This window comes from Ranitomeya variabilis, chromosome 4 (genome assembly GCF_051348905.1).
Source record: "Ranitomeya variabilis isolate aRanVar5 chromosome 4, aRanVar5.hap1, whole genome shotgun sequence".
In the NCBI taxonomy this organism is placed as follows: domain Eukaryota; kingdom Metazoa; phylum Chordata; class Amphibia; order Anura; family Dendrobatidae; genus Ranitomeya; species Ranitomeya variabilis.
In genome coordinates this window covers 10,897,456-10,922,997 of record NC_135235.1, presented here as the reverse complement: position 1 = coordinate 10,922,997, position 25,542 = coordinate 10,897,456, and the positions used below count along the sequence as shown (strand labels likewise).

The following is a 25,542-nucleotide window of genomic DNA, read 5'->3' as shown; positions in this document are numbered from 1 at the left end:
CTGCTTTGCTCCTCCTCCATGCTTTGCACTGCTGCTTTGCTCCTCCTCCATGCTTTGCACTGCTGCTTTGCTCCTTCTCCATGCTTTGCGCTGCTGCTTTGCTCCTCCTCCATGCTTTGCACTGCTGCTTTGCTTCTCCTCCATGCTTTGCACGGCTGCTTTTCTCCTCCTCCATGCTTTGCACTGCTGCTTTGCTCCTCCTCCATGCTTTGCACTGCTGCTTTGCTTCTCCTCCATGCTTTGCACGGCTGCTTTTCTCCTCCTCCATGCTTTGCACTGCTGCTTTGCTCCTCCTCCATGCTTTGCACTGCTGCTTTGCTCCTTCTCCATGCTTTGCGCTGCTGCTTTGCTCCTCCATGCTTGGCACTGCTGCTTTGCTCCTCCTCCATGCTTGGCACTGCTGCTTTGCTTCTTCTCCATGCTTTGCACGGCTGCTTTGCTCCTCCTCCATACTTTGCACTGCAGCTTTGCTCCTCCTCCATACTTTGCACTGCTGCTTTGCTCCTCTTCCATGCTTTGCACTGCTGCTTTGCTCCTCCATGCTTGGCACTGTTGCTTTGCTCCTCCTCCATGCTTGGCACTGTTGCTTTGCTCCTCCTCCATGCTTTGCACTGCTGCTTTGCTCCTCCTCCATACTTTGGACTGCTGCTTTGCTCCTCCTCCATGCTTTGCACGGCTGCTTTGCTCCTCCTCAATACTTTACACTGCTGCTTTGCTTGCTATGATTTGACAAAGGGTAAAATACAGCAACAAAACAGATGGAGTGGTCGTCATGGTTCCTGGCTGCCGGGGTCACCCAGCTTTCCCAGATTCTCTGTGGGGTGACTACTCCTGGGAGCCGCCATGTTGTCTCTCTTTCCACGGGTTGCCTGCAGTCTCTCTTCTCTCCTAGAGGGGGCAGCACAGAGACCGGCCTGGCCCTGAAATATATTCTGCGGAAAGGTTTCCCGGGAGGTCGAGGCTCCGCGGTCCCCCGAGTGGTCGTCCTCCTCTCTGATGGGAAGTCACAGGGGCAGCCCACCGTCCCGGCTCAGCACCTCAAGGAGCAAGGCGCCCGGGTGTTTGCTGTCGGCGTAAAATTTCCAAGGTCAGAGACATTTTTATTAAAGGGGTGGTGTGCGGACACCCAGAGTGAAGCCCTATTGCTGTATAATTAATTGCTTATCGCTGATTTACCCGCAGGTGGGCGGAGCTTCATTCACTCGCCAGTGATCCCACCAATCAGAACGTCTTTTTTGCAGAACATGTGGATGACGCTGTGAACGGCCTGTGCAGCGCTCTGAGTAACGCAACATTGTGCAGCGCCGTCCCGGCAGGTAGAGAAAAGCTCTGCACTCGGTGCAGCACACAGGTCACACCCGAGGAACATCAGGTCTTATCCTCCAGTCACCTCCAGAGCTGCACTCACTATTCTGCTGTTACACCCTGTCTTATCCTCCAGTCACCTCCAGAGCTGCACTCACTATTCTGCTGTTACACCCTGTCTTATCCTCCAGTCACCTCCAGAGCTGCACTCACTATTCTGCTTACACCCTGTCTTATCCTCCAGTCACCTCCAGAGCTGCACTCACTATTCTGCTTCTACATCGTGTCTTATCCTCCAGTCACCTCCAGAGCTGCACTCACTATTCTGCTTCTACATCGTGTCTTATCCTTCAGTCACCTCCAGAGCTGCACTCACTATTCTGCTGTTACACCCTGTCTTATCCTCCAGTCACCTCCAGAGCTGCACTCACTATTCTGCTGTTACATCCTGTCTTATCCTCCAGTCACCTCCAGAGCTGCGCTCACTATTCTGCTGTTACATCGTGTCTTATCCTCCAGTCACCTCCAGAGCTGCACTCACTCTTCTGCTGGTAACCATTTAAAATCAGTCCATGACTATAATGACTGGGGCGGCAGGCAGAGCAGCCTCTTTGGGCCCCGAGCACTTGGGCCCTTCTTCCCATAGAGGTGAGCTGCCGTTAGTGATGGTGGTCGAGTGGTAGAATGACTGCAGATCTGTGGGGGCAGGGAGGAAACTGCGGCAATGATGAGCTTTTCCTGTCTTGGGGCCCCATGTCAGGACTGATAACGGGGCCCCGTAGTCACTTTTTCCCCCATGCATCTGTCAGCAGGACGTGACATCGCCGGGTGTGAACGCGGTATCTCCGCCATACACCGAAGCCGGGCAGACACCAGCAAGGAGCAGCAGAATTGTGAATGCTGCTCTGGATGTAAATCAGTGCTCCATTTTCAGGTTGCGCGGTGCAGTCCTTTCCATGTGAGCGGAAGACCCTGGAAACGGTGAAGGAGCTGGCGGGGAACTACGTGTGCTGGAGAGGAGCTGCCGGACCCCGTAACGTGTTCACAGGACACTGCCCGTTCTACAGGTGACTCCATGCACACTGCCGGTGGTGGCAGACACCAGAGAGCAGCAGCGTTATACATGCTGCTAATGCTGCCAATAGTAGAACTACAACTCCCATCCTCCCCGGAGCTGAATCCGTTGAATCCATCATTTCCCTCCTTTCTTCACAGCTGGAGACGCTTCTACAGCAGACATGAGGCTCGGTGCCACCGCGCTGTGTGCCCAGGTAACACCTGCGCTGAGCTGTGTGCTCAGGTAACACCTGCGCGGAGCTGTGTGCCCAGGTAACGCCTGCGCGAAGCTGTGTGCCCCGGTAACGCCTGCGGGGAGCTGTGTGCCCCGGTAACGCCTCCGGGGAGCTGTGTGCCCAGGTAACGCCTGCGCGAAGCTGTGTGCCCCGGTAACGCCTGCGGGGAGCTGTGTGCCCAGGTAACGCCTGCGCGAAGCTGCGTGCCCCGGTAACGCCTGCGGGGAGCTGTGTGCCCCAGTAAAGCCTGCGGGGAGCTGTGTGCCCAGGTAACGCCTGAGCGGAGCTGTGTGCCCTGGTAACGCTTGCGGGGAGCTGTGTGCCCAGGTAACGCCTGCGGGGAGCTGTGTGTTCAGGTAACGCCTGCGGGGAGCTGTGTGCCCAGGTAACGCCTGCGCGGAGCTGTGTGCTCAGGTAACGCCTGCGCGGAGCTGTGTGCCCTGGTAACGCTTGCGGGGAGCTGTGTGCCCAGGCAACGCCTGCGTGGAGCTGTGTGCCCAGGTAACGCCTGCGTGGAGCTGTGTGCCCAGGTAACGCCTGCGGGGAGCTGTGTGCCCAGGTAACGCCTGCGGGGAGCTGTGTGCCCAGGTAACGCCTGCGGGGAGCTGTGTGCCCAGGTAACGCCTGCGCGGAGCTGTGTGCTCAGGTAACGCCTGTGGGGAGCTGTGTGACCAGGTAACGCCTGCGGGGAGCTTTGTACCCCGGTAACGCCTGCGGGGAGCTGTGTGCTCAGGTAACACCTGCGCGGAGCTGTGTGCCCAGGTAACGCCTGCGCGAAGCTGTGTGCCCCGGTAACGCCTGCGGGGAGCTGTGTGCCCCGGTAACGCCTGCGGGGAGCTGTGTGCCCAGGTAACGCCTGCGCGAAGCTGTGTGCCCCGGTAACGCCTGCGGGGAGCTGTGTGCCCAGGTAACGCCTGCGCGAAGCTGCGTGCCCCGGTAACGCCTGCGGGGAGCTGTGTGCCCCAGTAAAGCCTGCGGGGAGCTGTGTGCCCAGGTAACGCCTGAGCGGAGCTGTGTGCCCTGGTAACGCTTGCGGGGAGCTGTGTGTTCAGGTAACGCCTGCGGGGAGCTGTGTGTTCAGGTAACGCCTGCGGGGAACTGTGTGCCCAGGTAACGCCTGCGCGGAGCTGTGTGCTCAGGTAACGCCTGCGCGGAGCTGTGTGCCCAGGTAACGCCTGCGGGGAGCTGTGTGCCCTGGTAACGCTTGCTGGGAGCTGTGTGCCCAGGCAACGCCTGCGTGGAGCTGTGTGCCCAGGTAACGCCTGCGTGGAGCTGTGTGCCCAGGTAACGCCTGCGGGGAGCTGTGTGCCCAGGTAACGCCTGCGGGGAGCTGTGTGCCCAGGTAACGCCTGCGGGGAGCTGTGTGCCCAGGTAACGCCTGCGCGGAGCTGTGTGCTCAGGTAACGCCTGTGGGGAGCTGTGTGACCAGGTAACGCCTGCGGGGAGCTTTGTACCCCGGTAACGCCTGCGGGGAGCTGTATGCCCAGGTAACGCCTGTGGGGAGCTGTATGCCCAGGTAACGCTTGCAGAGAGCTGTGTGCCCAGGTAACGCCTGCGCGGAGCTGTGTGCCCAGGTAACGCCTGCGCGGAGCTGTGTGCCCAGGTAACGCCTGCGCGGAGCTGTGTGCCCAGGTAACGCATGCGGGGAGCTGTGTGCCCAGGTAACGCCTGCGGGGAGCTGTGTGCCCAGGTAACGCCTGCGGGGAGCTGTGTGCCCAGGTAACGCCTGCGCGGAGCTGTGTGCCCAGGTAACGCCTGCGCGGAGCTGTGTGCCCAGGTAACGCCTGCGCGGAGCTGTGTGCCAGGTAACGCCTGCTCAAAGCTCTGTGCCCCGGTAACGCCTGCGGGGAGCTGTGTGCCCAGGTAACGCCTGCGCGGATCTGTGTGCCCAGGTAACGCCTGCGCGGATCTGTGTGCCCAGGTAACGCCTGCGCGGAGCTGTGTGCCCAGGTAACGGGTGCGGCCGAGCAGCAGTCTGAGCCTCTAATAAGACAGGCAGATGTCAGCCGGCAGCAGTCTCTCCGATCAGAACGATGTGGAGCGCAGCTGCAGTGTAAATCATGGGGGTCGATCTGCTTGTCCTGCGCGGCTGCCCTACTGCAGATGTGACTTGTTTCTCCGCAGATCCCTGCGACTCTGGGCCGTGTAAGAACGGAGGCAGCTGCATCCCCGACCAGGCGGACAAGTATCAGTGCGTGTGCCCTGCCGGATTCACCGGGGACGCCGACTGCGGTACGGCCAGGCTCCTCGCGTTCTGTTCTTCCTGCTGCCATTATTTAGCGCACTTGTTTCAGTTCTTTCCCGTAGTTAGGATCGCCGCTTGCTGTCAGTGAATTGGACCCTGCAGCGATGTCACCACTGTCAGTCCTTACTGCCGCTCTTGCGTTCTATTCTTCCTGCCGCCATTATTTAGAGCACTTGTTTCAGTTCTTTCCCGTAGTTAGGATCGCCGCTTGCTGTCAGTGAATTGGACCCTGCAGCGATGTCGCCACTGTCGGTCCTTACTGCCGCTCTTGCGTTCTGTTCTTCCTGCAGCTCCTGACTTGAGCCTGGAGTGTAGCGTCGACCTCCTCTTCCTCCTGGACGGCTCGTCCTCCTCCTCGCTGGAGACCTTCATGCAGCACAAGTCCTTTGTGAGGCGCTTCCTCCAGGCCGCGCTGTCCGATGACGCCCCGGTCAATGTGGGGGTCGCCCAGTACAGCGACCAGGTGCAGATGGTGGTGAGGATCGGCGAGTACGAGACCACGGGGCAGCTGCTCCGACACGTGGACGCCGTGAGGTTCATGGGTGGCGGCGTCTTCACGGGGAAGGCGCTGAGATACGTCACCCAGCACGGATTCAAGAGCGCCCCGACCTTCTCCGACGTCCGCGACGACCTCCCACGTGTCCTCGTCTTACTGACCGGATCCACCTCGCTGGACTCCGTGAAGGAACCGGCCCAGTATGCCCGGGACCACGAGGTGTTCATTATTGGGGTGACAGGCGACGCCACCAAAGACCAGATGGCGGAGATCGTAGGGGACCCCCAGAATGTGATAGCGTACTCCAACCCTCAGCAGCTCTTCACCCAGCTGCCCCGGCTCCTAAGGAGGATCTGCAGCATCGACGTCCAAGGTCAGGGGGTGCGGGGGAGGGTTCAGTCATGTACCCCAGAGCTGCAATCTTCGTTCTGCTCCTGCGTCCCTTATTCTGCAGTCTCTTCTGCTGTTGCATCACGTCTTATCACACACAGAGCGAGATTTCCAGCTCCATCACAGAACTCACTGACATTCAGAGCTGCAATCATAATTCTGTCTCTTGCCCTTGGAATAAGACTGCAGTTTACGTGCCAAAGTGCACTGCTGAATGCCCGCTGAATTCTGAGTGCAGCTCTGGATGTGTGTGGAGTATAAATCCTAATGTACCTCTGGATCGGAACATAAATGTGGTTGTAGTCATCATTGTGCTGTCCTGCAGGTTGTAATCATTGTGCTGTCCTGCAGGTTGTAGTCGTCATTGTGCCTTCCTGCAGGATGTAGTCATCATTGTGCTGCCCCGCAGGGTGTAGTCATCATTGTGCCATCCCGCAGGTTGTAGTCATCATTGTGCCATCCCGCAGGTTGTAGTCATCATTGTGCCGTCCTGCAGGTTGTAGTCATCATTGTGCCGTCCTGCAGGTTGTAGTCGTCATTGTGCCGTCCTGCAGGTTGTAGTCATCATTGTGCCGTCCTGCAGGTTGTAGTCTTCATTGTGCCGTCCTGCAGGTAGTAGTCATCATTGTGCTCAGGTAGTAGTCATCATGCCGTCCTGCAGGTTGTGGTCATCATTGTGCCGTCCTGCAGGATGTAGTCATCATTGTGCCGCCCTGCAGGATGTAGTCATCATTGTGCCGTCCTGCAGGTTGTAGTCATCATTGTGCCGTCCTGCAGGATGTAGTCATCATTGTGCCGTCCTGCAGGATGTAGTCATCATTGTACCGTCCTGCAGGATGTAGTCATCATTGTGCCGTCCTGGAGGATGTAGTCATCATTGTACCCTCCTGCAGGATGTAGTCATCATTGTGCCATCCTGCAGGGTGTAGTCATCATTGTGCCGTCCCGGAGGATGTAGTCATCATTGTGCCGTCCTGCAGGTTGCCGTCCTGCAGGATGTAGTTATCATTGTGCCGTCCTGCAGGTTGTAGACATCATTGTGCTGTCCTGCAGGTTGTAGTCATCATTGTGCCTTCCTGCAGGTTGTAGTCATCATTGTGCCGTCCCCCAGGTTGTAGTCATCATTGTGCCGTCCCGCAGGTTGTAGTCATCATTGTGCCGTCCTGCAGGTTGTAGTCATCATTGTGCCATCCTGCAGGTTGTAGTCATCATTGTGCCGTCCTGCAGGTTGTAGTCATCATTGTGCCGTCCCGCAGGTTGTAGTCTTCATTGTGCCGTCCTGCAGGTTGTAGTCATCATTGTGCCGTCCCGCAGGATGTAGTCATCATTGTGCCGTCCCGCAGCATGTAGTCATCATTGTGCCGTCCCGCAGGGTGTAGTCATCATTGTGCCGTCCTGCAGGCTGTAGTCATCATTGTACCGTCCTGCAGATTGTAGTCATGTACCGTCCTGCAGGGTGTAGTCTTCATTGTGCCGTCCTGCAGGTTGTAGTCATCATTGTGCCATCCTGCAGGATGTAGTCATCATTGTGCCGTCCTGCAGGTTGTAGTCATCATTGTACCTTCCTGCAGATTGTAGTCATCATTGTACCGTCCTGCAGGGTGTAGTCATCATTGTGCCGTCCCGCAGCTTGTAGTCATCATTGTGCCGTCCCGCAGGGTGTAGTCATCATTGTGCCGTCCCGCAGGTTGTAGTCTTCATTGTGCCGTCCCGCAGGTTGTAGTCTTCATTGTGCCGTCCCGCAGGTTGTAGTCATCATTGTGCTGTCCCGCAGGTTGTAGTCATTATGCTTAGGTTGTAGTCATCATTGTGCCATCCTGCAGGATGTAGTCTTCATTGTGCCGTCCCGCAGGTTGTAGTCATCATTGTGCCGTCCCGCAGGTTGTAGTCATCATTGTGCCGTCACGCAGGTTGTAGTCATCATTGTTCCGTCCTACAGGTAGTAGTCATCATTGTGCTCAGGTTGTAGTCATCATTGTGCCGTCCCGCAGGGTGTCAGGCGCAGCCCCTGGACCTGGTCTTCGTGGTGGACGCCTCCTCCAACGTGGGGTCGGAGAGCTTTTCCCAGATCTTGACTTTCCTGACGATGGCCTCGCTGCACTTTGACGTTAATCGCGATGTCACGCAGGTGGCCGTGGTCACGTACGGCGCTCAGCCGGTCACCGCCTTCGGCCTGGACGTCCACGAGTCAAGCTCCAGCCTCCTCCATGCCATTAATGAGGTGAAGCAGCGTGGAGGCCCACCGTCCACCGGGGACGCTCTCCTCCATGTCTACAACGAGGTGATGACCGTCCAGAGAGGGGCACGTCCGGGGGTGAAGAAGGCGGTGGTGCTGGTCACTGATGGCCGAGGCTCGGAGGACGCCGCCGTCCCCGCCCAGAAACTGCGGGATGTCGGGATCTCCGTCCTCGTCATCGGAATTGGGAGAATCCACAGAAACTTACTGCTGCGCATCGCGGGGTCTGACCGCTTCCTCACCCACATCCCAACCCACGACGCCCTCCACCAGTACCAAGACGCCATTGTCCAGAGGGTGTGCGAGGGTAAGAGTGCCGCCGATGCACCACCGGTAGCACAGAATGACTGTTCAAACTAAGCACAGGCGCTCGGGCATCATAGTTATTGGTTATTATTAAGGTTGAAGGAAGACTTTAAGTCCATCTAGTCCAACCCATAGCCTAACCTAACATGCCCTAACATGTTGATCCAGGGGAAGGCAAAAAAAACCCATGTGGTAAGAGTAAGCTCCACCATGGGGAAAAAATTCCTTCCCGACTCCACATACGGCAATCAGACTAGTTCCCTGGATCAACGCCTTATCAAGGAATCTAGTGTATATACCCTGTAACTTTATACTTTTCCAGAAAGGTATCCAGTCCCCTCTTAAATGTAAGTAATGAATCACTCATTACAACATCATACGGCAGAGAGTTCCATAGTCTCACTGCTCTTACAGTAAAGAATCCGCGTCTGTTATTATGCTTAAACCTTCTTTCCTCCAGACGTAGAGGATGCCCCCTTGTCCCTGTCACCGGTCTATGATTAAAAAGATCATCAGAAAGGTCTTTGTACTGTCCCCTCATATATTTATTCATTAAAATAAGATCACCCCTTAGTCTTCGTTTTTCCAAACTAAATAGCCCCAAGTGTAATAATCTATCTTAGTATGGCAGACCCCCCAGTCCTCTAATAACCTTGGTCGCTCTTCTCTGCACCCGCTCCAGTTCAGCTATGTCTTTCTTATACACCGGAGACCAGAACTGTGCACAGTATTCTAAGTGTGGTCGAACTAGTGACTTGTATAGAGGTAAAATTATGTTCTCCTCATGAGCATCTATGCCTCTTTTAATACATCCCATTATTTTATTTGCCTTTGTAGCAGCTGCCTGACACTGGCCACTGAATATGAGTTTGTCATCCACCCATACTCCCAGGTCTTTTTCATTGACGGTTTTGCCCAGAGTTTTAGAATTAAGCACATAGTTATACATCTTATTACTTCTACCCAAGTGCATGACCTTACATTTATCTCCATTAAAGCTCATTTGCCATTTATCAGCCCAAACTTCTAGTTTACATAAATCATCCTGTAATATAAAATTGTCCTCCCCTGTATTGATTACCCTGCAGAGTTTAGTGTCATCTGCAAATATTGAAATTCTACTCTGAATGCCCCTACAAGGTCATTAATAAATATGTTAAAAAGAAGAGGGCCCAATACTGACCCCTGTGGTACCCCACTGCTAACCGCGATCCAGTCCGAGTGTGCTCCATTAATAACCCCCCTTTGTTTCCTATCCCTGAGCCAGCTCTCAACCCACTTGCACATATTTTCCCCTATCCCCATTACTCTCATTTTATGTAACAACCTTTTGTGTGGCACCGTATCAAAAGCTTTTGAAAAGTCCATATACACTACATCTACTGGGTTCCCTTGGTCCAGTCCGGAACTTACCTCTTCATAGAAGCTGATCAAATTAGTCTGACATGAGCGGTCCCTAGTAAACCCGTGCTGATACTGGGTCATGAGGTTATTCCTCTTCAGATACTCCAGCATAGCATCCCTTAGAATGCCCTCCAGGATTTTACCCACAGTAGAGGTTAAACTTACTGGCCTATAATTACCGAGTTCAGTTTTTCCCCCTTTTTTGAATATTGGCACCACATTTGCTATACGCCAGTCCTGTGGTACAGACCCTGTTATTATGGAGTCTTTAAAGATTACAAATAATGGTCTATCAATGACTGTACTTAGTTCCTGCAGTACTCGGGGGTGGATCCCATCCGGGCCCGGAGATTTGTCAATTTTAGTGATTTTTAGACGCCGCCGTACTTCCTGCTGGGTTAAGCAGGTGACATTAAATTGGGAATTATTATCACTAGTCATATTGGCTGCCATGGGATTTTCTTTTGTAAATACTGATGAAAAAAAGTCATTTAGCATATTGGCTTTTTCCTCATCCTCATCCACCATTTCACCCAGACTATTTTTAAGGGAGCCAACACTATCATTTTTTAGTTTCTTGCTATTTATGTAGTTAAAGAATATTTTGGGGTTATTTTTACTCTCTCTGGCAATGAGTCTCTCCGTCTCAATCTTTGCTGCCTTAATTTGCTTTTTACAGAATGTATTTAATTTTCTGTATTTATTTAATGCCTCCTCACAACCTACTTCCTTTAATTCTCTAAATGCTTTCTTTTTGTCCCTTATTGCGCCCCTTACAGCTCTATTTAGCCATATTGGTTTCCTCCTATTTCTAGTATGTTTATTCCCATACGGTATATACTGTGCACAGGTCCTATCCAGGATGCTAATAAACGTCTCCCATTTTCTTTGTGTATTTTTATGTCTCAGGATATCGTCCCAGTTAATTGCACCAAGATCCTCTCTCATCCGTTGGAAATTAGCCCTCCTGAAGTTTAGTGTCCTTGTCACCCCTCTACTACCCATCTTATTAAAGGTTACATGAAAACTTATTATTTTGTGATCACTATTCCCCAAGTGACCCCCAAAAATCATGGCGGCCAATCATTTATAGACACCTCCGACCTGATTGTTTCCTTCCGTCTTCTTCTTTAATTGACAGCTCCGGCTTCATAGATCCAGAGAAGAGCTGCGGTAGATGGAAACAATCAGGTGGAAGGTGCAGATGAATGATTGTCCGCAATGATGGCCGAGCGCCTGTGCTTGGTGTGAACAGTCATTCTGTGCTGACCGTCCCTTTAAAGGCGCGGTACTTTGGAGGCTTCTATGTAATTCATGGGAAGGGTAAATTTATGCAGAAGCCCCCCTCGTATCACACACATACAGCGGGGAAAATAAGTATTTGATCCTCGGCCGATTTTGCAGTTTTCCGCCTATACAGAATGCAGAGATCTGTAATTATTGTCATAGGTCATAGATACACGTCACCTGTGAGAGACAGAATGTAACGATAAAATCCAGAAAATCACATTGTAGGATCGTTACATCACTAAATTTAATTTTATTGCATGGGGGTCTCCTCACATTTTGGTGGGTCTTTTTACATTTCGGGGGGTGGCGGGGTCTCTTTACATTTCAGGGGTTCTCCTCACATTTCAGCGGGTCTCCTCACACTTCGGGGTGGTCGTTTCATATTTTGGGGTTGTCTCCTCACATTTCAGTGGGTCTCTTTACATTTTGGGGGTCTCCTCACATTTCAGTGGGTTTCTTTACATTTTGGGGGTCTCCTCACATTTCAGTGGGTTTCTTTACATTTTGGGGGGTCTCCTCACATTTCAGTGGGTTTCTTTACATTTTGGGGAGTCTCCTCACATTTCAGCAGGTCTCTTTACATTTCGGGGGGGGTCTCTACATTTTGAGTCTCCTCACATTTTGGAGGGTCTCTACATTTTGGGGGGCTGTTCACATTATTAGGGGGTCTATTCACATTTGGGGGTCTCCTCAAGGGGTCTCTGTTCCCTCCGTTAACCATTTCCTGCCAGTTGCATTTTGTATTTTCAGAAGCGAAGAATCAGGTGAATCTGTGTTTGCCGAACCCCTGTATGAACGGCGGGGTCTGCGTCCTGCAGGGCGGCAGCTACCGCTGCGAGTGCGACGGCTGGGAGGGGCCGCACTGCGACACACGTGAGTACCCCCGCCTTCATTCGCTGTTGCTCTCTGTTGTCATATTTTCCCAGTATACAGGGAATGTTGTCGCGTCTCCGCAGCCGCTCGTGTGTGCATGGGGTTCTGTCTCGTGAGGATGTTTTCTCTTCTGCAGGAATCCTCCGAGGAGACGTCCATTGGCCGCTGGGATTACAAAGCAAAACCCGGCGGCGGCGACGCTCGTCACAGCGTCAGACTCGGCCAAAACCAGGCAGGAAATCCTCGCAGCGAGCGCCATAACCACAGCGTCTGGAGCCCACGACCACCGACAACCTGCAGATCGGAGGTGGCTTTACAGCAGCTGACTGGTACTGACTCGGAGAAGCCCCGAGATGCCGCTGTGATACCACTGAGCGAGCACTAGAGGGCGACAGATCAAGACCTCATGATACATTGTAGCCAAGGCGGAATTCCTCAATAATCCAGAAAGTCTGATGATCCAGCACAGAACCGCAGCACAACGCGGAGTCTCACAAGACTGAAATCCTCTGATGATAAAACAAGTTGTGTGACTTCAGGACATATTGGTTGTCGCCTTGGAATTTGCCTCTAGTTTTTTTACAGGCTGAGAAAATGTTCATTCACAGGTGACAAACAAAAGGGCTGCAAAAATGTCTGCCAGGGGCGCTGAATATGAAGGTGACATCCGGAGCTGCATTCAGAATTCTGCTGCGAAATGACAAATGCCAACACATCACCCACAATGCAATGCAGTACAAGCAATAAACTAGGAATCGCCGCAGTGAGCGTTAACCCCTGCTGACCAAGAGCTAACAGGAAATCAGCAGCATAGTGAATGCAGCTCTGGAGGTCACTGGAGTATAAGATGATGTAACAGCAGAATAGTAACTGCAGCTCTGGAGGTGACTGGAGGAAAAGACACAATGTAACAGAATAATGCAGCTCTGGAGGTGACTGGAGGATAAGACAAGATGTACAGTAGAATAGTGACTGCAGCTCTGGAGGTGACTGGAGGGTAAGACATGATGTAAGGGCAGAATAGTGACTGCAGCTCTGGAGGTGATTGAAGGATAAGACACGATGTAAGGGCAGAATAGTGACCGCAGCTCTGGAGGTGACTGGAGGATAAGACATGATGTCCTCCTGTCACCTCCAGAGCTGCAGTCAGTATTCTGTCATCAGTAACCAGATGATGAGGCCAATCACTGATGTATCATCACCCCCATCCTCCTCCCCGTTGGTGCGGACGGTTCTCGGTGTCTGTATATTTATTATTCTGGATGTGACTTCTATAAAGACTCAATAATCCAAACACAAGCCTGTGAGGATCGGCTGAGATGTCGGCCGCACTGTGTACAGCGGATGGTGGCGCGGATGATGTATATACTGGGCCGTATGTAGTCGCCATTTTCCGCCTCCAGTTTTATATTTATGTGATTAAACTATAATTCCACTTATACAGTTTCTCACTTTTTTGTAGTTGGTCTGAATGATGTCACGTTACCGTCTCCATTCACATCCAGAGCTGCATTAAAACGTCTACTGATTGCCTTCGAGTTAGCGCCACCCCTTCCGCTAATGGGAAAGCAGTATTACTGTGGCTGCAGCTCTGGCTGTGAGTGGAGTATAATGCCGTGCTCTGCTCCTCGGCAGTAATAAATCCGTCGGCTTAGGTTTACATTTAATAATCTTAATTATAAAATACATTTGATGGCGGCCGATTCCTGGCGGTTTGCGGAGCTCATCGCCATCCTGAGCCCCTTGTGGGGGCCGACGCCTTCACCCCTCGTCGTATCAATGTCCCGTGTGAGTCACCGTTTGGATGTTGAACATCTTTATGGCGATGAGATCAGAGTTTCCGGATGTCGCCTCTGCTCACCATCTCTGTCCTCGGCCCTCATCACGTCACGGTTCAGAAGCGGAGAGTGAATGTTCCCTATATATCACCGCTAACTGCCGGGTGTATGGGTCCATTCATCTATTTAACGGACTCCCCTCCGGGGTCCTGGGGGTCATAGGGCCACATGGAGGTACTGCAGGGGAGGGTCTAGGTGCGAAGGTACCGCAGGGGAGGGTCCAGGTGCGAAGGTACCGCAGGGGAAGGTCCAGGTGCGAAGGTACCGCAGGGGAGGGTCCAGGTGCGAAGGTACCGCAGGGGAAGGTCCAGGTGCGAAGGTACCGCAGGGGAGGTTACTGCAGGGGAGGGTCCAGGTGGGGAGGTTACTGCAGTGGAGGGTACAGGTGGGGAGGTTACTGCAGTGGAGGGTACAGGTGGGGAGGGTCCAGGTGCGAAGGTACTGCAGCGGAGGGTCCAGGTGGGGAGGTACCGCAGGGGAGGGTCCAGGCGGGGAGGTACCGCAGGGGAGGGTCCAGGCAGGATGCCACCTGGTGGTCAGCCAGAGTACTTATGTGCAACACAATAAAGGGTGGTCCCTATAGATGGAGGGTTGAATGTGTCTGTCTACGAGCTACATAAATGTAACATATCAGACTCTGGAGCACGTATGTAGGGTCATCAGTTTTGGGCTCCACACTCAATCGAGGTAAGGTCCCCAGTGCAGGGTCCTCAGTGTTGGTTGCAGATGCCGGATCAGCGGTGTCAGCTGCGGGCCCCATGGATGCAGTGTCATTGATGTTGGATGCGGGCCCCGTGGAAGCAGTGTCACCGGTGTCTGCTCCAGGACCCATGGATGTGCAGTCACCGGTGATGGCGGCGGGCCCCATGGATGCAGTGTCACTGGTGTCAGATGCGGGCCCCATGGATGCAGTGTTGGCTGTCAGCTCCGTGGATGTAGGGTCACCGATGTCGGGCTCCGGGCCTCGTGGATGAAGTGTCACTGGTGTCAGATGTGGGCCCCGTGGATCCAGTGTCGGCTGTGGGCCCTGTGGATGTTGGGTCACCGATGTCGGGCTCCGGGCCCCGTGGATGTAGGGTCACCAGTGTCGGTTCTGAGCCCCGTGGATGTAGGGTCACCGATGTCGGGCTCCGGGCCCCGTGGATGCAGTGTCACCAGTGTCGGTTCTGAGCCCCGTGGATGTAGGGTCTCCGATGTCGAGCTCCGGGCCCCGTGGATGCAGTGTCACCAGTGTCGGCTGCGGGCCCCGTGGATGTTGGGTCACCGATGTCGAGCTCCGGGCCCCGTGGATGCAGTGTCACCAGTGTCGGCTGTGGGCCCCGTGGATGCAGTGTCACCAGTGTCGGCTGCGGGCCCCGTGGATGTTGGGTCACCGATGTCGGGCTCCGGGCCCCGTGGATGCAGTGTCACCAGTGTCGGTTCTGAGCCCCGTGGATGTAGGGTCTCCGATGTCGGGCTCCGGGCCCCGGTGAGTAATGTCCTGACCTCTGATAAATAAAGCGCGGTTCAGTCTATGGTCGTGGAGGTCGCCGGCGGCCGCTCTAGCTCGCTCCTTTCTTCTCCCATTCCTGGGGAAAAGAAATGAAACATAAAATACAAGAAATAGAATAAACTGCAGAAGCTCTCAGCCGCCGTCGCCTCTCTGCAGCGGAGACTCGTATCTCAGGAATTGCACTATGAGCAGTTGCCTGATCCATCTCTACAGAAGGTGCTGGGACATCAGTTCCTAATGTCGTGCTGCCGCCGTCACCGGCAATGGGGGCACGTGGATGGCAAGGTGAGCTTTCTGTGGAGTGGCCGATTTTATGTCGCCGCCCTAGGCGTGGGCTTAGCTGTGACTCTTCGCACCTTTCCTACGTTCGGTGCTGCAGGCGCTGCAAGGTACAATTCCTCTGGACAGTGGTGGCAGCTCGAGAGTTAAAATGGGATAATTGGGTGGGAGGGAATGAGTTAATTGAGGGGAATCGCAATCTGCTCATAGGGAGCAGCACTGATAGTGGAGGTACATTAGGGAATTGCAGGACATGCGCTTTCCTCCTCCCTGAACAGAGGGCCGGTACCTTGGCTTTCTGCAGGACGGTGCCTTTCCCGGTGGTCAAGATGGACAGGGGCCGGCTCTTCAGTGTCACCGCGGCGTTCACCGGCGACGCGTCCAGGACATGAGTCGGGCTGCTGCTCTTCACCTGGGTATGGAATCAGAAGCAGGTCACGGGGGCGTCAGACGGAGCCCAGATCAGCGGACGCTGCAAACGCTCCTCACACCACTGCTGACGTTCCTCACACCACTGCTGACGTTCCTCACACCACTGCTGACGTTCCTCACACCACTGCTGACGTTCCTCACACCACTGCTGACGTTCCTCACACCACTGCTGACGCTCCTCACACCACTGCTGACGTTCCTCACACCACTGCTGACGTTCCTCACACCACTGCTGACGTTCCCCACACCACTGCTGACGTTTCTCACACCACTGCTGACGTTTCTCACACCACTGCTGACGTTCCTCACACCACTGCTGACGTTCCTCACACCACTGCTGACGCTCCTCATACCCCTGCTGACGCTCCGTATACCCCTGCGAATGCTCCTCATACCACTGCTGATGCTCATCATACCACTGCGGACGCGCCTCATAACAGTGCAGCCACTCCGTATACCCCTGCTGACGCTACTACCACTGCAGCCGCTCCGTATACACCTGCTGACGCTCCTCATACCACTGCAGCCGCTCCATATACCCCTGCTGCTGCTCCTCATACCGCTGCGGCCGCACCGTATACCCCTGCGGCCGCTCATACCACTGCAGCCGCTCCTTATACCCCTGCTGATGCTCCTTATACCCCTGCTGCCACTCCTCATACCACTGCGGCCGCACCGTATACCCCTGCTGATGCTCCTCATACCAATGCAGCTGCTCCTTATGCCCCTGCTGATGCTCATACCACTGCAGCCGCTCCTTATACCCCTGCAGCTGCTCCTCATACCACTGCTGCCGCTCCTTATGCCCCTGCTGGCACTGCTAATACCACTGTATCTACTCCTTATGCTGCTGGAGCCGCTCCTTATACCGCTGCGGACGCTCCTTATGCTCCTGCTGACGCTCCTAATACCACTGTGTCTGCTCCTTATACCGCTGCGGCCGCTCCTTGTACCCCTGCTGATGCTCCTCATACCACTGCAGCCGCTCCTCATACCGCTGCTCATTCGGTGCAGAATCTTATCTATAGGTAATTTATCACACGTTTGTCTTTTTGGTCACTGCACTTTTCCCACCACCGCTCACCATTCAGGGGTCTGCCTGCCGCCGTCCCCGCCCCAGGGTCACCACTTACTACAAGGAGCGAGAGCAGCACAACAATTACAGCTTTTGGAGCATTATATCTGTGCTTGCCTGCAGTGAATGGAGCCATTGAGCCGCTGCTAACCTTCCCTCGCCTGGTCCTGCGCTCACTGTGGCACAGAGTTGTGCGGTGGTAACGAGCCGTACCCCTGTGTGAGCAGGACCGGGCCAGGACAGGCCCACCACACTGTCCCCATGTAATGACAGCAAGCAGAGATCCTGAAAGTGGTGAAGAATTAATCTGCCGTCTATTAAGTTGTGGAGTCGCACATACGCTGGAGGGGCTGTCCGGGTGGGCCGGCTCCACCGCCGTCCCCAGGGTCACCGGCCCCTGCTCGGCCTTCCTCAGGTTCTCCTTCACATCCACGATCTGCAGCTCCAGGTCCACGCGCTGGTTCTCCCTCCGTTTACACTCCTCGTCTTTACTCTTCAGCTGTTCCTCCAGGACGGGAAGACGACTCTGATCTGAGGAAGAACGAGAGCAAAAGCTCAACCCATGCGGAGGCCGACACGCGAGCCGTCAGCTGTTCTCTGTTATCAGCCATCTCACGTTCTGGGAAAGTTACGCCATCTCATCCCAGTATGCGGCTGCATGCGTCGCTATTATCCCAGTATACGGCTGCATGAGTCCCTATTATCCCAGTATACGGCTGCGTGCGTCGCTATTATCCCAGTATATGGCTGCGTGCGTCGCTATTATCCCAGTATACGGCTGCATGAGTCCCTATTATCCCAGTATACGGCTGCATGCGTCGCTATTATCCCAGTATACGGCTGCATGCGTCCCTATTATCCCAGTATATGGCTGCGTGCGTCGCTATTATCCCAGTATACGGCTGCGTGCGTCGCTATTATCCCAGTATACGGCTGCGTGCGTCGCTATTATCCCAGTATACGGCTGCATGCGTCGCTATTATCCCAGTATACGGCTGCATGCGTCGCTATTATCCCAGTATATGGCTGCATGCGTTGCTATTATCCCAGTATACGGCTGCGTGCGTCGCTATTATCCCAGTATACGGCTGCGTGCGTCACTATTATCCCAGTATACGGCTGCGTGCGTCTCTATTATCCCAGTATACGGCTGCATGTGTCGCTATTATCCCAGTATACAGCTGCGTGCGTCGCTATTATCCCAGTATACGGCTGCATGCGTCTCTATTATCCTGTCAAGGTGAAAATGTATTTTCTTATATACCTTTTATACTTTTATATATCTTTATACTCTTTTTGTACTGCTATACTCTTATACTGTGAAACAATAAGTTTTCCCCTGCTAATGCAAATGTCATTGTATTTAAAGATGGCCACCAGTGTTCAGTTTCGTTTCACCCTAATGTCCGAAGGGACAAGATTCATTTCTTTAGAAACGAAACTAAAGGAATGTGAAGAAGAGGAGGAATCCACCAGGAGACGTTCGACGAATCAAAAGGACTGAGCACTAGACGTATACTGCTTAAACCCCACCTATTGCATTCCCTTTTTAGTACTGTGTATTGGAAAATAAAAGTTAGTTGCTGCTCGGCTCCTCACTGAGGTGAACGCAAGAGCATCAGCAAAGATTGAATCAGCTACGTGTCTGAATCATTTCTTTTTCCGGTACCAGATGTTCTGCGCTCGCATTACAATTTGGAATGACTGGTGAATGAGGAAAAATTGTCGTTTACGACCCCGACAATTTTGGCGCCCAACGTGGGGCGTGGACAGCGATCCGAGACTCTCTGGACCCATGCCTGGATGTCTGTGGATGATACCCGTAGTGGCTGACCTCGAGGACTGATCACCCTCCGCACACGGTAAGTGGCGATCATATACACTGTATGTGTCACACTTGCTAGTGTCTCAGCCGTTATTGGTTTGTCTGTGGTCTCTTTGGGTCTGGAGAGTGACCGGTCGAGTGGTGAGATCGAATGTGATCCTGTGCCACGCTCTGAACCAGCAACTGAGAGACGTCGCATCCTGTGTGACCTCTGTACACCACACCTCCTCCATCGGTCATTGTACTCCATTCAACCATCCTACCCGTGACTATTGTCTAGTAGTGAAGTGGACTGAAAAATTGAGCCAGTTGTAGATTGTGGGGCGGTTTAGAGGAAGGGATAGGAGACGCAGCCTCTGTGATATTGTACCAGCTAGGTAATTCAAGACGTCCCGGAGGGGGACCACCTGTATTTCTGTGGAGGGCTCTCACTAGGAGACCGCCTCCCAACGGTTTGGAATATCGTGGCAGGATAGTCTGTTAATCACTGGTGTTCAGGTTAGGGACAGAGAATATTGAGCGCGAGGCTCTTTTTCTTATACGTTGAGCGAGAGGCTCCGTGTTTTTAGAACACTAGTGTTGAAGATCGCTGCCAGTGGCCTACTGCAGGAGGACACAGTATTCTGTAAGAGTCATGTTGCGTCTTTTAAAGAAGAAGAAGTCTGTGCCCCACAAGTTAGATGAGGATGCTGTGGAAGTCAGGGCAATAGTGGAGTCACGGGAGGGCAAGAAAGCAGTCAAGAATGTTGAGAGATTGTATAAGCATGTAGGATTGCCCTCGTCAGGGAGACTACAGCCGGCTATGTGGAATAATCTCATAGAGAACAAACGAGGCATGTTGAAAGATAAAGGATTGTTAGAACAAGCACAAGCTCATCTGCGAGTTGCGCGAGGCTTGAAGAATGAAGGATGGAAAAAAGTCGATGGGGAGGGAGGATCAGACAATGCGGAGCCCATGTTTGGTTATAAAATGCCTTTGAACTGTGATCTTACAGATTGTAAAATGGCCGCCGTGCCACTGGTGATGAAAATGCAGTCCCAACCACCACCCTATAATGGCGATGGGCCAAACTCTCCAGAAGCGTGGGTGTGTCCTGTTTGTGGCGTGCAGAATCCAACCTGGGTGGAAACCTGCCGTGTGTGTGGGCGGGCTGTCCTCAGGGGTCCGCCCAGATCATGGACGGAAGTGGAGCATGCCACACTTCCTCCAGCGGCCATCTTGGTGCACCCGGAACTTCCCCCGGAAGTGGGGCATGCAACGCCTCCACCGGCAGCCATCTTGGTGCACCTGGAATTCCTCCCCAGCCACTATGTCCGCTGGTAACACTTTCCGGCGAGTACTATCAGGGACCACCACTTCCTGAGAAACCTCCAGCACCGACTGATGCTGCCTCCACCTCCAATGTTCCCGTATCCACTTCAGTCTCGGGGTCTAGTCTCCCAGTGCAACCCACTGTGATATTTGTAAACACACCAGGTCAGGGTCCCTTTACCCTCGAAGCTCTGACCGGCAGTGCAGCTTTCCAGTCCGTAATACGTAAGAGACGCCAAGCTATCGGAGATGATGAAGAATCAGAAGACCTGGACAACCAGGCCGCTACAATTCCCCCTGCCCTGCCAATGCTATTAGGTCCATTCGAATCCCCCCGGCCTGGAAGGAGCCCACTACCTACCCCTCTCAACAAATCCTCTAAGCTGCCCCATGACCTCGAAATCTGGTTCCCCTGTCACTCACGCTATTACACCACACCTCAGGGCTCCCAGGTTCTCTTCACAGTGGGCTATGGGGACATACTTACCCATGAGGTGGGAGCCATAGTGAACCCAGCTAATTCTACCCTGTCACATAGAGGTGGTTTGGCCCAACAGATAGCTAAAAAGGGGGGCCCATCCATAGCCCAAGAGTGTCAGGCCTACCTTGCCAATTATGGCCCCTTGCATCCAGGAGATGCTATGACTACCCAGGGAGGGAATTTGCCCTGTGATATAGTGCTACACACTGCAGGCCCTATATACGATTACAGGACACCCGAACACTGCCGTACAATGTTGCAGACTGCCCTGCAGACAGTGGTCATCCTTGCAGGACGGCTAGGGAGAGATACACTTCCTCGTAGAACTTTGGCTGTACCATTGATATCTTCAGGACTCTTTGGATACCCACTGGGCCCCTGTATGAAGGAACATGTTGAAGTCATCAAGAATTGCCTCCAATCAACCCCAAATCTAGACTTACAAGAAGTCAGAATCGTCTGTTACCACGAGTCTGGATTAGAGGGCATCATGCCCTTGGTAGCTGAATACATGGTGCCACTGATGCATACGGGTATAAAGCCTCTGGATGGGATAACACCCACAGCACCCCCAACTGCCCCGGAGGGCGAGGTAGTGACACATGACGAAGAAGAAGAAGAAGAACTGAAGCTGAAGTACAAACCCTTCACTCCGGTACAGATTGATGCTATTGTCAGCAAGTTATGTGACCCAGACAAATTTCCCATGCAGTATGTGAGGAGACTGGAGCAGATTAGGAGCATCTATGGGGCTACATGGTCAGATCTATCAGGTATTACCTCTATCAGAGCCTCCGAATATTTCCTCCCCACCATCATGAAGGAACTGGACCCCACTAAAGCAGGACCTCTCAACAAGTTCAAGTCTGGAAAGGAGTTTATTGCTCAACTCACAAAGTGGGCCCAGGATCGTCTCTGTGACGAAGCAGGATCAATACAGGATATACGACAAGAATCTGGAGAAGCTGTGGAGAAATATGCTGCCAGACTAACTATGCAGTTTGAAGATTTGGGTTATTCAACTCATGTGAAGACGCAGGCAGCCTTGTTGGTCCGTGCTTTTATTGATGGTCTGGAAGATCCACTGAAGGATAAGGTCATGAAGCTTCGTCCCGAATTACCTGATGGTCCTCTAAAACAGGCCCTTACTGTTGTGAAGAGTTATCAGAAAATGCTTCAAAGGGAAGAGAAAGAAGCAGAAAAAGAAGCAGCAAAAGAAGCAGAGAGGGAAGCACAGAAGGACAAAGGCAAGAAGAAACCAGCCATGTATATGGCAGAGGCCTCAGAAGTACCAGTTATGGTGTATCAGGCTCAGGATCGGTATGGACTACCACCCTTGAGGTTGAGAGGGCCCGAAGGCCGGAATTACAGGGACAGACCATTTCGTGATGATCAAGGGAGGCCTCTGTGTTGGGGGTGTGGCGGCTTTGACCACTTGAAAAGAGATTGCCCCCACCGAGGGCACCCTCAGAGACCTCTTCCTCCTCCACACTCATGAAGTTCAGGCCAACCGGTGCCCACTTTTCCCGCCACCTGTACTTCTTCATCTTGCGGTACAGTGACCATGGAAGTGGACAGCCAACCTCTCAAGTTCTTAGTGGACACTGGGGCGGCCACCTCTGTTATCTCTTCATCTCAGCTGCCTCCTACAATTTCCCTGTCTTCAGATTTCCTCACGTGTATTGGAGTTGAAGGCCAACAAACCTCATCACCACTCACTGTTCCTGTCTCAGCTGGCCCTTTCTCTGGAGTCTTTGCCAAATTTCTGGTGTCTGAAACCTGCCCTGTCAACCTTCTAGGAGCTGATCTCCTTCAAAGGCTTCATGCTACCATCACCTTCGGTGATCAAGGGATGGAACTGCAGTTACAGGACCCTGCCTCACAACAAGGCACTGAAGATCGTTGTGTCCTTAAAGCTTTCCCTCTGATGATGATGACTCTGCAAACGACACCTTCCCCGGATTTGCCCAATTTACCTACCGCTCTGTGGTCAATTGGACCTGAAGATGTGGGTCTGCTCAAAGTGCCTCCAGTAAAAGTACACCTCAAACCTGGGCATCCGTACCCCAGACTACCTCAGTATCCACTTAAGGCTGCCCAAGAGCAGAGCCTTGGAGTTCAGATTACCTCTCTCCTACGTTCTGGAGTGCTAATCAGATGTTTCACCCTGCAACACGCCCCTGTTTCCGGTAAGGAAGAAGACAGCTCCTGGAGACCCTCCGAGATACAGACTTGTACAGGACCTCAGAGCAGTCAATTCAGCTACCATCTTGGAAACTCCTGTGGTACCCAACCCCAACACCTTGCTTTCCCAAGTGCCTACTTCAGCAACACTCTTCACCGTCATTGACCTGGCTAATGCTTTCTTCAGTGTCCCGCTTCATGAAGACTCAGTTCTTATTTGCTTTCACGTTTCAAGGATCTCAGCTGACCTGGACCAGGACACCACAGGGTGCCCAGAACTCCCCTAACCAGTTCACTCATGCTATGAAGATGACCCTGGATCCGTGGGTGTTACAGAATCTTCATGTCACGCTTCTCCAGTATGTTGATGACCTACTCCTCTGTGGAACTGAAGAGAATCTGTTTGCTGCTTCTGAGTCCTTACTCCTCTTCCTCCACTCTGCTAACTGCAAAGTCTCAAAGGCCAAGGTCCAGTGGTGCAAAGAGAAAGTTGTCTTCCTCGGACACTGCATCTCTCAAGGCTCGAGACACCTCACCGAGGACAGAAAACATGCCATCGAGGACATCCCTTATCCGAAGACGTACTCTGCTATGCAGTCTTTCCTAGGACTCATTACCTACTGCAGACAGTGGATTCCAGATGCTTCAAGACTCATGCAACCCTTGTATGACTGTCTTAAAACTGGAGGACCAGATTGGGAACATGCTGAAAATCCGTATATCTATGCTCAGCAAAAGGACTGTTTTGAGGCTCTCAAGGAAGCTGTTGTCAGTGCCCCTGCTCTGGGTCTTCCTGACTACACTCAGCCGTTCCATCTCTTTGTTTCAGAGTCTGAAGGATATGCCTCTGGTGTGCTAGCACAGAAACATGTTGATCGTTTCCGTCCCCTGGCCTACTACTCAGCCAGACTAGACCCTGTTGCCAGAACTGCTCCATCCTGTCTCAAGGCTGTACATGCGGCCCATGTTCTTCTGGACAAGTCTGCTGACATAGCCCTTGGTCATGACTTGGTCAGTCAAGCTGGGCATGATCTCTATGCCGTCCTTCAACAAACATCTCCTAAGCATCTGACGAGCCAAAGACATCTCAGGCTTCAGTGCTCTCTACTTCTGCCTTCCAACATCACTTTCCAGAAATGTACTACTATCAACCCAGCCACTTTGCATCCACATTCTAGGGGGGAGTTACCTGAATGGTATAAGGACTTACCAGACTGGAGATCACCTGGTGACCCACATGACTGTGTAAAAGCACTGGAACAAGAAATTTCTGCACCACAGAATGTGGTAACTCAGGAACTTCTCAACCCTGATTTGCAACTATGGACTGATGGATCCCGATTTGCAGACTCTTATGGCAAGTTCCACACTGGATATGCTGTCACCACTGACACAGAAGTCCTTCTGGCTGAAGCTCTACCACCTCACCTGTCAGCTCAGGAAGCTGAACTTGTGGCCCTACAACAAGCATGTTATCTAGCAGAAAGGAAAACGGCCAATGTCTACACTGACTCAAGATATGGCTATGGAATCTGTCACGATTTTGGATTCCTGTGGAAGTCCCGAGGGTTCATTACGGCTACAGGAACCCCTGTTAAACATGCACTAAGGATTAAAGCCCTGATGAAGGCACTGGAGCTCCCCGCACAGATTGCGGTGATCAAGGTCAAAGCTCATGGGAAAGTCAACTCGAAGGAAACTAGAGGAAACCATTTAGCAGATCAAGCTGCCAAAGCTGCTGCCATAAAGAATGTCTCAGCAAAGTGGGAAGAAGAAGAAACAGCACCAGAAAAACCCTGTTGGGAAGACACTGCTACACCCGTGATGCCTGTGCTTACCAGAGCACAAACAAAGGAACAAGCAACCAAGGAAGCTACCCAAGCCGAAGAAGAACGAGACTTTGAGAAGTCTGAAGCCCGAAGAAAGAAGAAGTTGATAGAAGACATGGAAATGGAATACCCTGCCACCGGATCTGGCTGGAAGCCAGCTCGACCACCTGAAGAAAGATTGTGGGAAGGATAAAAGTTGACCTCTAGAGAAGAAAAGAAACAGTGGGAAGCTGCAGGAGCCATTCATGGGAATCGTAGTTCTGCTGGACAATATCAGTTTTCTAGACTCTATAAGGTGGATGGGAAACCCTGTCTACCCAAAAGAATGTATCCAGCCGTTGCAGCATGGGCTCATGGATCAACTCATCGAGGAAAGAACCAAGCACTAGCCTGTATCAAGAAGCTCTACTGGAATCTCTACCACTGTCACAGCTTACTCAAGAGCCTGCCCAGTCTGTGCCATCTGTAACCCAACAGCCACCGCCAAGGTTCCACTTCAGCATCTTGCCAAACCAGATTACCCTTGGCAGAGAATCCAGGTTGATCATATTCAAATGCCCAAGTCAGGAAAGTATGAGTACGTCCTAGTGGCTGTGGATATGTTCTCAGGATGGCCTGAAGCCTACCCAGTGACCAATATGACTGCCAAAACTACAGCTAAGAAGCTCATCACTGAAATTTCGTACAGATTTGGAATACCCGAAGTCGTTGAATCAGATCAAGGCCCAGCCTTCACTGTCAATGTCTACGAGGAATTGTGGCACATGTTAGGGACAGATTTGGGTCTGCACACCCCTTATCACCCCTCCAGTTCAGCCAAAGTTGAGAGAATGAACTCCACAATTAAGACACAATTGCTTAAAATGAGCCAAGACCACCCACTCCCATGGCCAGATTTGCTCCCTGTGGTCTTATACCATATCAGACACACCCCACAGGGAAAACACGGCCTGACTCC

The 25,542-nt window shown here is 52.7% G+C and overlaps 2 protein-coding genes across 3 annotated transcripts in view; one reads left to right on the top strand and one right to left on the bottom strand.

The window, feature by feature from the left end:
• The window catches only part of VWA2 (von Willebrand factor A domain containing 2), a 41,014-nt gene extending 27,744 nt beyond the window's left edge, over nt 1–13,270 (top strand). The window contains exons 6-14 of the mRNA XM_077257931.1: nt 893–1,087; nt 1,183–1,316; nt 2,240–2,372; nt 2,521–2,576; nt 4,722–4,829; nt 5,133–5,711; nt 7,720–8,271; nt 11,715–11,837; nt 11,974–13,270. Coding sequence (XP_077114046.1) covers nt 893–1,087; nt 1,183–1,316; nt 2,240–2,372; nt 2,521–2,576; nt 4,722–4,829; nt 5,133–5,711; nt 7,720–8,271; nt 11,715–11,837; nt 11,974–12,098 — 2,005 coding nt within the window. The 3' untranslated portion in view covers nt 12,099–13,270. The remainder of the gene's footprint in view (nt 1–892; nt 1,088–1,182; nt 1,317–2,239; nt 2,373–2,520; nt 2,577–4,721; nt 4,830–5,132; nt 5,712–7,719; nt 8,272–11,714; nt 11,838–11,973) is intronic.
• Nucleotides 13,271–14,099: 829 nt separating this feature from the next.
• AFAP1L2 (actin filament associated protein 1 like 2) overlaps nt 14,100–25,542 on the bottom strand; it is a 155,176-nt gene continuing 143,733 nt past the window's right edge. For both annotated transcript variants that reach the window (XM_077257929.1, XM_077257930.1), the window contains exons 17-19: nt 17,294–17,484; nt 15,736–15,858; nt 14,100–15,243 (exon numbers count right to left, since the gene is read on the bottom strand). In XM_077257929.1, coding sequence (XP_077114044.1) covers nt 15,217–15,243; nt 15,736–15,858; nt 17,294–17,484 — 341 coding nt within the window. In that variant the 3' untranslated portion in view covers nt 14,100–15,216. The remainder of the gene's footprint in view (nt 15,244–15,735; nt 15,859–17,293; nt 17,485–25,542) is intronic.